General features: G+C 39.9%; 1 protein-coding gene across 5 annotated transcripts in view; it reads right to left on the reverse strand.

The window, feature by feature from the left end:
- The window catches only part of GLS (glutaminase), a 104,158-nt gene that overhangs the window by 46,439 nt on the left and 40,110 nt on the right, over window positions 1-17,609 (reverse strand). For 3 of the 5 annotated variants that reach the window (XM_072979715.2, XM_072979725.2, XM_072979721.2), the window contains exons 8-12: window positions 11,888-11,920; window positions 11,150-11,208; window positions 8,481-8,547; window positions 6,429-6,479; window positions 4,357-4,533 (exon numbers count right to left, since the gene is read on the reverse strand). In XM_072979715.2, the coding sequence (XP_072835816.2) occupies window positions 4,357-4,533; window positions 6,429-6,479; window positions 8,481-8,547; window positions 11,150-11,208; window positions 11,888-11,920 (387 nt within the window). Of the gene's footprint in view, window positions 1-4,356; window positions 4,534-6,428; window positions 6,480-8,480; window positions 8,548-11,149; window positions 11,209-11,887; window positions 11,921-13,776; window positions 13,827-17,609 lie in introns of all 5 variants that reach the window. The other 2 variants (XM_078393425.1, XM_072979731.2) reach the window with 1 other exon arrangement.

The raw sequence follows: 17,609 nt of genomic DNA on the forward strand, positions 1-17,609 counted from the left end.
GAGCTTGCCATAGTTTGTTGTGGTCCACACAGTCAAAGGCTTTCGCATAGTCAATGAAGCAGAAGTAGATATTTTTCTGGAACTCTCTGGCTTTCTCCATAATCCAGCGCAAGTTAGCAATTTGGTCTCGAGTTCCTCTGCCTCTTCGGAATCCAGCTTGTACTTCTGGGAGTTCTCGGTCCACATACTGCTGAAGCCTACCTTGCAGGATTTTGAGCATAACCTTGCTAGCGTGCGAAATGAGTGCAATTGTTCGGTAGTTGGAGCATTCTTTGGCACTGCCTTTCTTTGGGATTGGGATGTAGACTGATCTTTTCCAATCCTCTGGCCACTGTTGGGTTTTCCAAACTTGCTGGCATATTGAATGTAGCACCTTAACAGCATCATCTTTCAAGATTTTAAATAGTTCAACTGGGATGCCATCACCTCCACTGGCCTTGTTGTTAGCCAGGCTTTCTAAGGCCCACTTGACTTCGCTCTCCAGGATGTCTGGCTCAAGGTCAGCAACTACATTGTCTGGGTTGTCCGGGATATCCAAATCTTTCTGATATAATTCCTCTGTGTATTCTTGCCACCTCTTCTTGACGTCTTCTGCTTCTGTTAGGTCCCTCCCATTTTTGTCTTTTATCATGTTCATCTTTGCGCAAAATGTTCCTCTAATATCTCCAATTTTCCTGAACAGCTCTCTGGTCTTTCCTTTTCTGTTATCTTCCTCTATTTCTTTGCATTGTTCATTTAAGAAGGCCCTCTTGTCTCTCCTTGCTATTCTTTGGAAGTCTGCATTCAATTTTCTGTAACTTTCCCTATCTCCCTTGCATTTTGTTTCCCTTCTCCTCTCTGCTATTTCTAAGGCCTCGTTGGACAGCCACTTTGCTTTCTTGCATTTCCTTTTCTTTGGGATGGTTTTCGTTGCTGCCTCCTGGACAATGTTACGAGCCTCTGTCCAAAGTTCTTCAGGCACTCTGTCCACCAAATCTAGTTCCTTAAATCTGTTCTTTACTTCCACTGTGTATTCATAAGGGATTTGGTTTAGATTATACCTGAGTGGCCCAGTGGTTTTTCCTACTCTCTTCAGTCTAAGCTTGAATTTTGCTATGAGAAGCTGATGATCAGAACTGCAGTCAGCTCCAGGTCTTGTTTTTGCTGACTGTATAGAGCTTCTCCATCTTTGGCTGCAGAGAATATAATCAATCTGATTTCGATATTGCCCATCTGGTGATTTCCATGTATAGAGTCGCCTCTTGTGTTGTTGGAAAAGAGTGTTTGTGATGACCAGCTTATTCTCTTGACAAAACTCTATTAGCCTTTGTCCTGCTTCGTTCTGAACTCCAAGGCCAAACTTCCCTGTTGTTCCTTTTATCTCTTGGCTCCCTACTTTAGCATTCCAGTCCCCTAGAATGAGAAGAACATCTTTCTTTGGTGTCAGTTCTAGAAGGTGTTGTAAATCTTCATAGAATTGTTCAATTTCAGTCTCCTCAGCAATGCTGGTTGGTGCATAAACTTGGATTATTGTGATGTTGAATGGTCTGCCTTGGATTCGTATTGACATCATTCTATCATTTTTGAGATTGTATCCCATTACAGCTTTTCCCACTCTTTTGTTGACTATGAGGGCTACTCCATTCCTTCTACGGGATTCTTGCCCACAGTAGTAGATATGATAATCATCTGAGCTGAATTCGCCCATTCCTGTCCATTTTAGTTCACTGATGCCCAGGATGTCGATGTTTATTCTTGCCATCTCCTGTTTGACCACCTCCAGCTTCCCAACGTTCATAGATCTTACATTCCAGGTTCCTATGCAGTATTTTTCTTTACAGCATTGGACTTTCCTTTCACTTCCAGGCACGTCCACAGCTGAGCGTCCTTTCGGCTTTGGCCCAACCACTTCATTAGCTCTGGAGCTACTTGTACTTGTCCTCCACTCTTCCTCAGTAGCATGTTGGACGCCTTCCGACCTGAGGGGCCCATCTTCCAGCGTCATATCTTTTAGCCTTTTGTTTCTGATCATGGGGTGTTCTTGGCAAAGATACTGGAGTGGCTTGCCATTTCCTACTCCAGGTGGATTGCGTTTAGTCGGAACTCTCCACTATGTCCTGTCCGTCTTGGGTGTCCCTGCACGGCATAGCCCATAGCTTCTCTGAGTTACTCAAGCCCCTTCGCCACGACAAGGCAGCAATCCATGAAGGGGAGTGTAGTATCGTCTGCAAATTTGATAATCCTATTACTGGGATGGTTATTGGTACAATCCGATGAATAAATGGAGAACAGTAGTGGACTAAGGACACAGCCTTGTGGAGTGCCAGTGCTGAGTATCTTGTCAGTAGAGATGTAGTCATTCAGTTTAACCCTTTGTGGACGATTTGTTAAAAAATCCAAAATCCACAGACAGATAGAATCTGGAAAATCAAGATCTTTAAGTTTGTCTATTAATCTGTGGGGTATAATGGTGTTAAAAGCAGAGCTAAAGTCCGCGAACAGCATTCTTACATAATTCCCTTGTGTTTCCAAGTGGGATAAAGCCATATGAAGCACAGTATTGATCGCATCCTCGGTTGATCTATTTTCTTTATAAGCAAACTGAAGCCCATCAAAGGGATCAGGAAGGCAGGAGATAATATATTTCCGAACTAACTGCTCAAAGCACTTCATTAAGATTGAAGTTAGTGCCACCGGCCTGTAGTCATTCGGACTGTTTGTAGGCAACTTTTTAGGCAGTGGAACGATGACGGAAGCCTTGAGACAGACGGGAACTGCGCATAGTGTCAGGGATCGATTAAAAATTACAGTCCATATCCCGGCTAGCTGATCAGCACAGTCTTTTACCACCCGACCAGGAATTAAGTCGGGTCCAGCTGCTTTTCTGGAGTTAACCACTTTCATAGTCTGTCTCACATCCTGCTCATTCACAATGAAGGGGGGACTCTGCTGAGTAAATGATGGCAAACGAACAGTTTCAGTTTGATCGATCTCGAATCGAGCAAAAAAGTTGTTCAACTCCTCAGCCACCTCCACACCTCCGCCCGAGGAAACCTTTTTTGCTTTGTAGTTTGTTAGTTGTTGAACCCCCTGCCAAACTTGCCTCATGTTATTGCTGAGAAAGCAGTCTTCAATTTTCCTCTTGTATTCGGCCTTAGCTTAGCTTTGTATTGTGGTTTGTTCTTCTTTGGGAAGGACTAATTTACTCCTTTTCCTGATTACCATGTGATGTCCACACACTTGCGAACCACCCTAACTCTTACCCAAATTTACCAGTATTTTAAAAATCCCTGTTGCGGTGGTTGTTATTTTAATATGAGTAGGATCATTCTGTTTTGATTCAGTGTGATTGCTAGGATCAAATCAAATAGGGTGATTAAGCAGTCACTTTGCTTAAGTTGCTTCATGATACCATCAGTCATCAGGTAACTGAAAAAGTTTCCTCCTGCTCCCCCACAGAGGGGGAAACAGAAAAGAATTCAACATTGTTGTTTTGTTAAATCTCCTAAAATCCAGCACTGAATGGGTTGACCATCAAGCCAATTCAGTGCTATGCCACTTTAAAAAATATACAGTGGTGCCTCGCATAGCGAGGTTAATCCATTCCGGATTAACCTTCGCTATAGCAAAACATTGCTGAACGGGACAGGGAAAGCCATTGGAACGCATTAAACATCATTTAATGCGTTCCAAAAGGCTCCTTTACTCACCGTTCAGCGAGGTTTCCTATGGCCGGCAGCCATTTTCGAGACCTCGTTAAGCGAGGGGAGGGCGCGAAAACGCTGCGCGCGGCCATTACAGAGCTTCCGGCAGCCATTTTGTCCGCCGAACAGCTGATCGTCGGGGCTTCGTTTTGCAAAGATCGGTAAGCGAAACGCTTACCGATCTTCGTAAAGCGATTTTCGGCCATAGGGCCCATCGGTAAGCGATCGCATTAGCGATCCAAAAAAATGGATCGCTATGCGATGTCGTCGTTATACGGTGCGCTCGTTAAGCGAGGCACCACTGTATATTTAAATTCAAGGCTTCCTTCTACTCCCCCAAAGAGGAAGATATAGGAGATGAAAAGGTGGTATAGTTTGTTGAAGTTGTTGTTTCTCTTCCCTTTAATGGGAGGAACAAATTAAATGTGGTCACTTAGCCTGAAACCACTCGATCCTTGCATGTGGATCTCAAATGGCATACTGCATCTCTATGCAACATTAAGTGACTCTGTTTGGTCTGATACAGCCCTATCCAATTTATCCATCTACTTGCACCCTGAGTCACATTTACTGACTACAACTGGCTTGCCAACTATAATAAATGTCAAAATTCAAAAGGAATATTTCACTTTACAGATCTCTTTATCAAATGTTAGCCAAGAGAGACACTTACATGGAAAGCAAACTGTCCTGAGAAGTCATACATGCCACAGGAATGCATTAAACTTAGAGTGTTCCGAACAGCTTCAGGACTCAGTACCCTCTCACCGGTGATGGGGCAAAATCCTCCATTAGCCAAAGTTGCTGCCATCACACTAGCTGATTCACAAGTCACCTCTATGGAACACAACTTAAGAAAAAGGAAGACAAACATCGAGAATATTTACAAACTATTTCACAGAAGTAGAGCACGTACAGATAAACAGATGAAAATACTACCTTGCAAAACTTAGATGCAGTTATATACTACTGTATCAACCCCCACAAGCAACTAAAACAGAATGTCTGCAATTAGATTTCCAATGAAAGCCTTATTGGGCTGAGTACATAATATACACTTTAAGAAACATGACAATGAGCATTAATCATTAATTTTTTGTATTAATCATTAACTGTTCAAAAAATTCTCAAGTTATAGCCCACTACTTGATGGAGATCAGAATACATGCTGTTAACATTATATTTAATAATTCTCATCCATGATATTTCATACCAATGCAAAGGGAATATGTAATTAGATGAGGCATTTCTGCTCCAGAAGAGCACTACAAACTACACTAGCTTCACACGAAGTTATAATTGCTACAGTCAAATGTGTATATTTAAACAAGTCAACTACATATACAGTGGTGCCTCGCTAGACAGTTACCTTGCATGACAGTTTTTTCGCTATACACTGACTTTTTGCGATCACTATAGTGATTTGCAAAACAGTGATTCCTATGGAGGAATTTCACTGGACAATGTTTGGTCCCTGCTTTGCAAACCAATTTTCGCATTAAACAGGTTTGAATGCATTCCAATGGGGAAATGCTTTTTGCTAGACAATGATTTCGCTAAACAGCGATTTCAGTGGAACGGATTATCATCGTCTAGCGAGGCACCACTGTATTTCATTAAATCCAGCAGTGAGAAATTTAGATTTCTTAAAGCATACTCAACAAAGTTTTCCCTCTGGCTGACATTCTGGTTGAAAGCAAATGACTACATCTAAAAATGTTCAAGATGAGCTATGTTTGGAGATTGTTTCACCCTCTTTAGACCAATGAATGTCTCAGAAAGTCTAAGGAATCCCTCCAGGACAACCCAGGGTATGGTGTGAGGAGATGAAGTCTTCCCACTTTCCTATGCACTTGAGAATGGACCAAAAGCCTCACAACTCTAGAATATACATATGCAATTTTAAATTGTATACTAAACAGTTACTTGATATCAGGGTCCCTTAAAGTCCAGCTAAGTCTTAATATATTTCAATCACTGGTTTTTATTTCCAACGTGTGTATAACATTCAGACCAGGCACCAAACGTCTCAAATATGGCTCCACTCTAAAGAAAATTTATTTTAATCTTCATTAGATAAGTACCATGTACACCACTGAAATTCAACAAACTGAAAAAAACTGTATTATTCTATATATATTTAACTGTGCTGCAAATCCCAGCAGAATCCAAACAACAATCTTCTCTGCTTTCCTGATTTTAAAAATGTTTATAATCTATGGATTACATGTGCAGTCTACAGAAGACAAACTACGACTAACATGTAGCAGGGGAGAATTCAGGGCAGATCTCTGAAACAAAACATGTTGGCTGTTATTTTTAATAAGTTTACTTCAAATATACAATTTGACTTGAGTGGTTAGTTATAGGTTTAAAACATGTTTAGCTCATCAGTTTTAAATCTTTGGCATTCCAAATATTTTGACTTTCAATTCTGATAACTTCTAACCATTGACTGTTTTGGCTGGGGCTTCTGAGACTTTAAATTCAAAACTTCTGAGGTTAAAAGAAACTTATTTAGCTAGCATACAACATTGTTTTATTATCATATTGTATTAAAATGCAATAGATCTCGAACATGCACTGATCCATCACACTGTATCATTACTGCTTTTGCAAAATATGAATGTGTAAAAATAGAAACATAGTGTTGTTAACTGTTGATTTCAGTTTGGGCCTATTCAGCTTTCTGTATTTTCCCTTTGACAGTTGTAGACAGGATGAAGATGAAGACTAATTCAATACCTGGAAGTAGAAGTCCAATATGGCAACCATATCTGTGCCTTCTGGAAAACACTGGAAAAATAGCAGCAACACATTATTATGGCACGCTAAGAAATAGTATATCTCTACTAAAGCTCTTTGCACATTCTATAGAACCACTGCTTGAACTCTTGATAGTGCTCAAGGAGAAACTGCACATCATAGTAACAAAACCACACAAAACAGGATCAATCACTCTTCAGAAGCAACCTGTCAGTCAAGTGTTGATGTGAAAGCCTAAATTGAAACATCTTAAAATTATTTGTATTCCAAACACAGAACTCAAGTACATTTTTTAGTTGATAGGAAAAGGCAGAGGTTGCTTTGCTGGAGGTGTTGGTGTGTGTGCATGTGCTGAAGCTTTTTGTCCCATTGCGGTTTGCTTTAGTGGTTCCATTCTAACAGCTCAACCAGCTGCATTCCCCAACCAACTAACTGCTTCTTTTGCATTTTGATCTTCCAAGCAGAGCAGAAATCCCCAGGCAGCCTACAAGGAAGGAGTTTAAGGCAATGCTCTCAACAAATTATCTCTCTGGATGAACAACTACCCATTTTTCCCCTCCTATGTAGAGTGAGCCTGCTTTCCTCCCATCTCTTTTGTGAAAGGCACCCTTATGATTTCAATTCCAGGACTGTGTTGATTTTATCCATCTCCTACGTTTCAGATGGACTGTTTGCCACCTCCCAGGTTTTAATGAATTTAGAACAATTTTTGAAACTCTTTATATACAGTGATGCCTCGCTTAACGATTACCTCGTTAAATGACGAAACCGCTATATAATGACTGTTTCGTGATCGCTTTTGATGTTTTAATAGGCAAAATTCGCTTCCCAACGATCAGTACCCTGGTTCGGGAACTGATTCTTCGCATAGCGACATTTTTAAAACAGCTGATAGCGGCATCAAAATGGCTTCCCGCTGTGTAAAATGGCTTCCCGCTGTGTTTTTGGACGGATTCCTCACTTTACAGGCACCAAAAATGGCCACCCCTATGGAAGATCCCTATGGAGGATCTTTGCTGGACAGTGAGTTTTTCAGCCCACTGGAACGCATTGAACGGGTTTTCAATGCGTTTCAATGGGATTTTTTATTTCGCTTAATGAGGATTTTGCTCTACAGCGATTTTGCTAGAACGGATTATCCTCGTTAAGCGAGGCACCACTCTACTTCTATCTACTATTTCTTTGGCATCTTACAACTTTTGTAAATGCACAGTTCTAAGTCTGCTCTACTTATGAGGTCTTATGAGAGCATCACTGTTTAACTTTATATTGAGGTAATCTGCTACCACACAGCAGTACAGATTTTCTCTGTGTTTATTCCTGTCATAGATTATGAACATCTGACCAGAATGTAATAAGTGGCAGTGAACCATTGCACGTATTGCTGCTAATCTGACATACTGTGAGTTACTTTGGGCACAATCGTGTGCAAGACTATAATACAAAAGCAAACAAAACACCAAATGAAAAGTACAGTGGTGCCTCGCAAGATGAGCGCTTTGTTTAACAAAGAAATCACATAACGAAGAAGTTTTAGCGATAGCAAAAGCGATCACAAAGCACTGTTTCCTATGGGTTTTTTTTCCGCTTTGCAATGATTGGTTATCTGCTTCGCTCACAGATTATCGCAAAACGAAGATTTTCGCACAGCTGATCGGCGGTTTCAAAATGGCCGCTGGGTAAAAAAACAGCCGCCCGCTGTTTTCTGGGACGGATTCCTTGCTGCACGGGCAGCAAAAATGGCCGCGCTATGAAGGATCTTCGCTGGATGGTGAGTTTCAAGCCCATAGGAATGCATTAATCCGGTTTTAATGCGTTTCTATGGGCTTTTAAAAATTGCTTTACGATGTTTTCGTTCTACAGCGATTTCGCTGGAACGAATTAACATCATAATGCGAGGCACCACTGTATTTCTAGACAGCAGAAACTTCCAGTTTATGTATATTTGCATGCATCTGTTCAGTTAACTGACACTGTACAGATTTTCATCCTCACTAAATGAAGAAGCAAAAGGTTGCCTTGTTAAAATACCTTTTTCTCTTTCAGATAATAGCCTATTGCGAAGTTTCGGTCTCCACTCTCTCTTTCAGACTGGAAACTAGGGAGAACAAAGTGCAAAAAAGCATATCAAGATGTTTGCCTGAAAGCTTCTGATATGGAAGAAGTTTTTAGATCAAAGCACTTTTATGATCCACAAAATTTATATATATATAAAATACCTGTAATTATTAATCTCAAAAGGCAGATTTCTCATGGGCACTCACTGACTCAACACCAGGGGTGGGCAAAATGTGGCCCTCCAGATGTTGTTGAACTGCAACTCCCATAATTCCTACCCCACACAGCCAGTAGTGAGGAGAGTTGGGCCTAGCCCATGCAGCCAATAGTGAGGAGAGTTGGGCCTAGCCCACACAGTGAGGAATGTTGGGATTTGCAGTTCAGCAACATCTGGAGGGCCGCACTTTGCCCAGGTCTGCTCAACACTGTATCTGTGGCTTTGTTTTTGAAGTAAGACAGGAGAAATGAAATCATCACATACATACATACCAAAGACTCTGCAGCCCTGTCTGCCCACAAGTAGGACAAAAGTGTGGAGGGGATACAGGTGCACATGCAAGCCCAGTTCTGCTCCTGAAAAATCCCTATGCACCCAATTGCAGTCTACACCTTCATACGTTTAGCACGTAAATCCCACCAGCTGCTTCTTGGGTCTTCACATGTTTACTATGTTTAACATGATGATCCACAAGAAGCAGGTTCATCCGAATGAGTTTACAGAATCCCAGCACTCAGGGTTAATCTAAGGAGGGTGTTACAGAAGTGTGTGGGAGCTCTATTAACATATTCTGCTGAATGCACTAACTGAACTGTGCAAAATTTTCATAATCTAAAAACCAGTTGGGTGAATGGGAATGTTGGCATACAGGGTTTGGCTGCAGGCCCATATTCCTTCCCTACTTTTGCCCTATACATGTTGCAAACATCTGTATAAGTCTGATGTTAATGGTCATAAATCTGCTCCCTGCTTTAAGAGAGGAACTTACTGAGAATACTGGACAAAGCAGGTTATTGCTAAATTATGGGGAAAAGTTGAAATTATGAACCCTACTTTAAATAAAACAAACAAACCCTAACCTCAGGTTTTAGCTGGCTGAGGACAGATCTCAACAAAGTACCAAAGAGAGCAGTGTTTTGGAGTTGCTGACTTCATACTGCCTTTGGAACACCATTCAGGTTGCTGTCTCCTATTTATAAAAAATTGCTGTCTCCCTTTTTAAAAAACAATCAAACATCTGTTGACTGGGCCAAATGAAACAATGCTACAAGCCAGGTTTAGACTGCAAAAGACACAGGGAAGCAATCTCTCGATGACATCTGCAGAGCCATAAAACTCCTTGCACATGGATGCTTTAATTCCAAAATGTCTGTCAAAATATTGCCAGACATCTTATTTGGGTCAACCTTTCTTGGATTCAACCAAGTCAACAAAGCAATGGAATTTTGAATGCCTCACTTTAAGGGAAACTTTGTACTTATTTGAATTAAGATTCTGTAAGCTTACTTGCTTCTTTGCCACTGCTGGCAAGTACCCTTCCTCTACAAGGATAGCTCTTGAGAACACTCCCAACAAATCCCTGCAAAACCTGTTGAAAAGAAAGAGTGCCAGGGAGGACAAGACAGACAGGATCACTCCCTAGTACTGAAGTGGCACTGGTACATTCTTTAGAAGTCCAGCTCCTTACAGGAGAAAAAAAATCTCTCTTTCCCTTCACATTAAAGAGGGAACACAGAAGAGCAGGCATCTAGTTTGCAAATTGGGTTTTTGCAGAAAACAATGCCTAGCTGCTGCTTTCAGCAAAATCCTATAGAAGAGGTAACTAAATTACTCAATTTTCCTTTCTAAAGAGGGTTCAGTTACAAGTGTGTTTTTCGTTCTTGTCAGGGGCTCTGGAGGGGGCAAGAACACTGACATGTTTCTCTCGTGGATTATTCTTCCTTCCTTTGCTATCCACATACTATGTAGAGGGAAAGATGGATAATATCTCTCCTGGCTTGTTGGGCTTTTGTAGGAGACAGCAACAGGAGGGGCTGCTTCCAGATTCTCTTGAAGCCCAGCAGAAAGGCAAAGATCCTGTCTTTCCTTAAGGTCTCTGTACAAAACATATGAGACAGTGGAGATGATCTGGATGGTGGCAAGCTTAAATAACAGGGATGGCTAATAAAGCAAATTTTATAGATCACTTTTAACCATTAATCCCAATACATTGGTGCCTCGCCTTACAATTGCCCCGCAGTACGACGAAACCGCATTACGCAACTGCGATCGTAAAATGATGGTCTGAATGGTTTTTTTTTTTCATTTTGCGATGATCGGTTCCCTGCTTAGGGAACCGATTCTTCGCAAAACGATTTTCCTCCAGCTGATCAGCGGTTTCAAAATGGCCGCCGGGTATATAAAATGGCTCCCCGCTATTTTCTGGGATGGATTCCTCACAAGACAGCCACCAAAAATGGACTGGACTGTGAGTTTCCAGCCCACTGGAACGCATTGAAGGAGTTTCAATGTGTTTCAATGGCCTTTTTATTTTTGCATTACGACATTTTCGTTCTACAGCGATTTCGCTAGAATGAATTAACGTTGTAATGCGAGACACCACTGTACAGTATAGCAACAAGCTTATACTGTGAAATATACTTACGTGGCATTACTGAACCCAACATATTCATTTCCAGCCATCTTATTCATGAACTGCATCACCTATTAATGAAGTGTCAAACATATTAGTGTAAGTCAAATAAATAAATAAATATCCCAAGTCTAGTATTCAAGCTCAGAAGCAAATGTACGGCAAAGGACTCCATAAATCCAGTATTCAATACAAAGGATTATGCTGGTTCAGACACAATGCTAGACCACAGATACAGGTCATGAGAGATGAGAAGTATTTCTTTCTCTGATCTAAAATAAGCCATAAATATGTATATCCAAACCAGAAATTCTACTTACTTTAAATTATTCCATAGGAAAAATATCCAGGACTAAAGTATACATGTGATCTTGGCTCTCTTTAGCCCACTGGAGTTTAAATGCACCAATTTCATCCAATTCTGATGTAACGGCAGGCTGCAATTAGTTTAAAGAATGAAGCAGATGCATCTAATCCCTTCAGCAAGGGAACAGAGGAGAACTTGTGAGTCTAAGATTGTTTCAATACTACTCAGCTTTGCCTTAGTCTTACAAGTAAACGAGGGCATTAAGCTGTACCATATCATATTTGTAGTCCTTAACATTCAATCTCATGTAATGCTAACAGATTTGGATGCTGACCCACAATTAGAAATACAGGGGAAAGTACTGTAATTAAATCAAAATGATGACAAAACCTTCCACTGTCTAAAGTAGGAACTACTTTTTAAAAGTTGTATTATTTACTCACATAATCAAATTTCTCAGCATTATTTGCTCCTTGCTGCAAGGAAAAGAAGACATATTTACAAAGTTTGTTAATACAAAGGAAATTTTAGTTCTACTTTAACTTAGTCTACTACTACTTCAATATTACTGTTTAATATTAGACTGTTTTTACATATTAGTCTAAATAACTAAAGTTAGGCTACTAAAATGCTTACAAAACTTCAAAAGCATACTACAGAAAATTTCAATTTAAAAAGTTACCAATGTGTGGGGGGGAAAGAATTGAAACTGAGTAAAGCTAGATTTATTGTCACTGCTATCTATTCAATCACACATTAGTGCCTGGGAGATTCACTTGCCATTTACTGTAATCAGTGAATACATCAAGTTTCCATTTTTGTAGTCCAAGTCTGTAATTTACATTTCTCTACATATAGGTTATTCAGTGTTACTGCTTATTGTTTTGTGGGGGTAGCATATAAAGAATTGATTGGAAGAGTGGTAGCACTGCCTATAAAGACAACTAAGTAGGAAAAAAGCGGGAAATTTCATGTGCACCATTTCAACAACTTGAAAAGCTGTCCTTAAAACTCAGAATATGATTTCACCATAGCACTGGGGCAAGTATCAATGAAAACCTGATGCACACAGCGGATACCTTGTGTACGCCCAAAAGCATCTTCATAGCCCTGCAGCTTATGCCCTCCAGTGTAATAAAAACTGGAGCAGCAAAAATAATGTCCACATGTAATGCAACAGATTTTCTTAAATGTAAAATGTACATTTTGCAAACTGACAAACATTTATAATGTACAGTTTGATAACAGTGGTATGTGAAGAGCTAGGCACAATTTTTATTCTTGCCCTCCCTGTTCTGACAGAGCCTCAATACCAACATTAACCTGTTTTTAAAAGTAACGGACTCATATAAAAAAAAGTTCTTTAGCTGATGTCTAAAATCGTGCAAGTGTGTAGGACCCTCCGCGGAGCAGACATGCTGCACAGACTAGACAGGAGGATGACTTGCTATGCAAAAACAGGGAAGATGCACTGCCTACGCAGATCTCTACTCTATGGCCACAGAATCAACATTCTGTTACAGGTATTTGGATATCTGGATCTCAAAAAGGGTCTTTCCCTTAGTCTAGAACAAAACCTTAAACTGATGGGTATTGTTTCTGTCCATAAATAAATGATTCTACAGGAAGCTTGGTATAAGGGTGCCATGGAGATGTGTTTCTTATTCAGTTCTTACTATTGAATAATAGTGCAATGACATACTATTTCTATGAGACAGTGGCATAGTAAAAAACATTATTATTTATAATAAAGACCATTTAATAACTTTATCAGTGTCCAAAGGACTAAATTGCCAGACATTTTCACAGAGTTATTTGTTACAGTTTAAAAACAAATAATCTCGATTTAATCGGCTTCTGTTAATGCCACAGACACATCTGGTTAATGTTTTACTTAGCTGGCATCTAACACAACTGCCTCGAAATATTTTTTAAAAAATTATCTGCACTATATTTAGCTAAATGGGAAGGAAAAGACAACCTGAAGCCTCTACAGACCAGCACTGCACTCAATGAAATGCAAAAAGCCAGCCTCCTTTCTCTTTCTAATAGAAGATTAGGGTATTGCAGATAATCTGTGAAGCCACATGCACCAGCTCATGTAGTGATGTGCAGTCATACACGTATGATCACCGGCTGAAAGAATGCCACACTACTGTGTCAACGTTATGCACCAGTAAAAGTCAAAATTCTGCTACCCAAAAAGTCAATGACTATTTAAGAAATATGATAAAAAGGTTAAGCATTATGTTGTAAGGCATTAAAAAACAAGCTTTTTAAGAAGTGTAACTCCAAATCTGTTCAATGAAAAATAATTAAAAGAAGAAATTACCAACTTCATTGAACTGTTGCAGTTGTCAAAATATTCCATAGATCCTAATGCTGTAAAATATGTAACAACATTTAAACCACAAAAACCTTTTAAATGTACAGTGAATGTTGCTTTGGGAAAGTGGGTCAGCATTAGTTATGGGATGCTATACTGATCATTGTTGTATGGTTAAGACAGTTAAACTGAAACAAGTTTTGCATTTCTCCCCTTTATTTAAGGGAGGAGGGAAAAGATGCTTAATGCTAGAGTACAGCAAAGTTTGGTTCTCTCCCCGCTCCACCCCTCAACTGCAAATAAACTTTCTCCAGTTTAACAAAAAAGAGACTGGGCAAACAATCAAAGCAAACTTATTTCAGTGTTTTTCAAATTCAAAGTTCTCTTGTCTTTTAAGCTCCAGAAGAATTGTGACACACAAAAGGCACAACCTTTTCCTCCAGCACCTTATAGGATACCAGTTTACATGCACTGATAACAGTACTGATGAGCATCTCTATGAAGGAAAACCATGGATTTTTATTTAGCTTGTAGAATTGGCTCCTTTTTCCAATGGGAATCTTAATGCATATTCTGAATGCTGATACTTCATTTTTTTTCCAGACAATTTAGTTAGGATTACCACCACTACAAAAATTGCCTAGACCTTGTACTTCTTTGTAATGTTAGTGCAACAAGCAGAAGCAAGACAACCAGTGTTGAAGGGGTTATTTTTCATGTGCTGATATTTCTCTGATTTAAAAGTGGAATAAAGAACAGCTCTCATTCTATGCAGTTTGGGTTTGGATGGGGAAGCAGTCTGGCATTAGTTCTCTAGCTCGTGAGATTTCTTAAGTTTTACTCATTAAAATTTACAAGCAAGTCTTCCATTTACAAATGGCCCATGCAATATATAACTCCACAAACATAATATATACATATATACACTTAACAGTGTGCATGCTTGCATGTATATTTATGTGTATATGCACGCTATTTTATGTATAACAAATGCATGTCTATGAATACAGGTACTTTAAGACTGAGACAACCTAATGATAGACATGTCACTCATGCACCCTTCTTAAAGATATATACATGTCAATATTAATTAAGAGGACAAGATCTCATTATATTTACACCAAAATTTCATCAACATGCAATTGGGTTCTCAATAACCCTTCCCCCCCCCCCAAATGCTAGGTCACTAGGGATGCAAATAAAATATAAGGTAAGGGTAAAGGTTCCCCTTGACATTTAGTCCAGTCGTGTCCGACTCTAGGGTACAGTGCTCATCCCTGTTTCCAAGCCATAGAGCCAGCGTTTGTCTGAAGACAGTTTCCGTGGTCACGGACTAGACGCGACTAGTCAGTGCGACTAGACACAGAACGTTGTTCCCTTCCCACTGTGGTGGTACCTATCTGTCTACTCGCATTTACATGCTTTCGAACTGCTAGGTTGGCAGGCGCTGGGACAAGAGACAGGAGCTCACTCCGTCGCGTGGATTTGATCTTACGACTGCTGGTCTTCTGACCCTGCAGCACAGACGCTTCTGCGGTTTAACCCGCAGCGCCACCACGTCCCTTTACTCCTAAAAGGTAAAGGTGGGCTTAATTTTAGGTTCTAGTCGTGTTTGAGTATTCTGTGTGGTTCTTCTAAACACCGATTTAAAAACCACAAATTTATGGAAGGCCATGTCATTGTTCAATGACTCAGTTACAATACAATCAAACCGAACATTTCTTACTCAACGAACGTTTTAATTTTGTGCTGTGGGCCAAAACCCTATATGCCTGCTGGAGCTCTGTGGAACTCTGTATCAACAGGAACTGTGCCATTGTTTCAGTATGAAGTAATGAGTCACAAACAAAATCACTAACCTATGCAGAGATCTTCCAAATAGTACTACTGAGGAGAAATTTATATGTGGATAACGGAACTCATGGTCAGAGCTAGAATGAACTATTTAACAGTGTTTCAACATGAGGTCATGTACCTAACTACATGTCAATAAATTACCATTAATAATTTTTTAAACAGAAATCATAATTGCAAGAATCAATAAATTATTTAGTATGAAAATAAGGGAGGAACAGAGAGAGGAAGATGGCTTATGTATCAGGAAATCAAGTGGAATACTTCTGTACACATATCTATCTACCCATCCACAGAATTCTTAAACTGAACAATGAGGTCAGACACAGAACCAGAGAATATATATTTATATGGCAGAGTTTTAGAACATGAAGAGCAGAGTTGTTCTACCATTTATGACTGTATGACTAAAAAACCTAAGCGCAGGAAGAGACAAGAGAAGCCGTTTCAGTTCTCAATAGCAGATCTAAACGGCTGCAGCCAGTTAACTGGAGCTGGTTACAAGGATCACATAATTCACACACACACACACACACACACCCCGGTTACAGCAGCTCTACTCACTATTGATCCATTTCTGGGCAAAATTAAAAATGCTGTTTTTTACCTTTCTAAGATATCTCAAAGACCACACATTCCTTTGCGAGCCTGCCCCAATGCCTCTACCACCCCGCAGATGTATTTGATGGGGACATGGGACAGAGCCTTCTCTGTCGCTGCACACAGACTCTGGAACTCCCCCCCCCCCACAGAAGGTCAGGCTGGCCTCATCTTTCCTATCCTTCTACAAGGAGGCAAAGACCTTTCTCTTCAGGCAGGCTTTCCCTTAGTGACTGGAGGAGTTTTACAATGTTGTGGTTTGTATTTTTGTTATTTTTAAATCTGTTTTATTATTGTTTTTAACATTATAAATATGATGTGTACTTAAATTCTTTTTAAAATATTTGTATAACTTACTGTTTTAAGTTTTCAAATATTTTTAATGTTGTAAGCCAGATTGGGTCTTTTTTTAAGGGGAAAGGCAAGGTAAAAATATTTTAAATAAATAAATAATAAGATAGTGCAGTAGGAACAATAGTTCGAACACCTATAACCTACAAGCTATAAACGGATAGCATAGATTTCATTCATTAATACAAAAAAGCCTAACCAACATAGTATATACACTAGAATTCAAGATACAAAATAGGCTTTTAGTTACTATTTGCAAATTTCAATGCAGACTTTTAGATAGTAAATATGGATAATCCACCATTAAGAGAACACTGTTGGAATTCTGATACTGATTCCAACACTGACCGGGCCATGACTTTAACTTGAACTTTAACCTTTTTGTAAAGACTCCCTGTAGAAAAATTTGCAAAACTATTTTCCCTCCACTAAATACCGAATTTTTCGCACCATAAGACGCACTTTTTCCCCACAAAACAGGGGGGTGGAAAGTCTGTGCGTCTTATGGAGCGAAGAAAATAGATTATATTTTCCTGTTTTCTTCCCCTAAAAAATTGGTGCGTCTTATGGAAAGGTGCGTCTTATGGAACGAAAAATACGGTATGTCAAAATCTATAGTGTTTATTTACATAGATTTCTTCACTGCCTCAAAAGAATGAGGAACAAGAAGGATCTCTAATAGAGATGAGGGTATTCATATACGAATTTCCCCGCACAGGTGGTGTTAACAAGGGTCCAGCTCCATGGGGCTGGACAGTCCACTCACTGATTTGCCACAGATGGTGTGACTCTACCAACGGCCTCGCAACGCATGATCCGCTCGCCACTCCTGGCAGGAGCCAGGATGACAAGTCTCGTTGCAAGGTCGAACAGTGGCGAGTGGATCGTGCACTGTGGAGCCATTGGTAAAATCACGCCATCCACACCCGCGGCAGATCAGTAAATGGATTTTATGGCCCCATGGGGCAGGACCCTCGTTAACGCCACCTATGTGGGGATATTTGTATACGAATACCCCCATCTCTAATCTCTAA

The sequence above is a fragment of the Pogona vitticeps genome, chromosome 1, assembly GCF_051106095.1.
Source record: "Pogona vitticeps strain Pit_001003342236 chromosome 1, PviZW2.1, whole genome shotgun sequence".
NCBI lineage: Eukaryota > Metazoa > Chordata > Lepidosauria > Squamata > Agamidae > Pogona > Pogona vitticeps.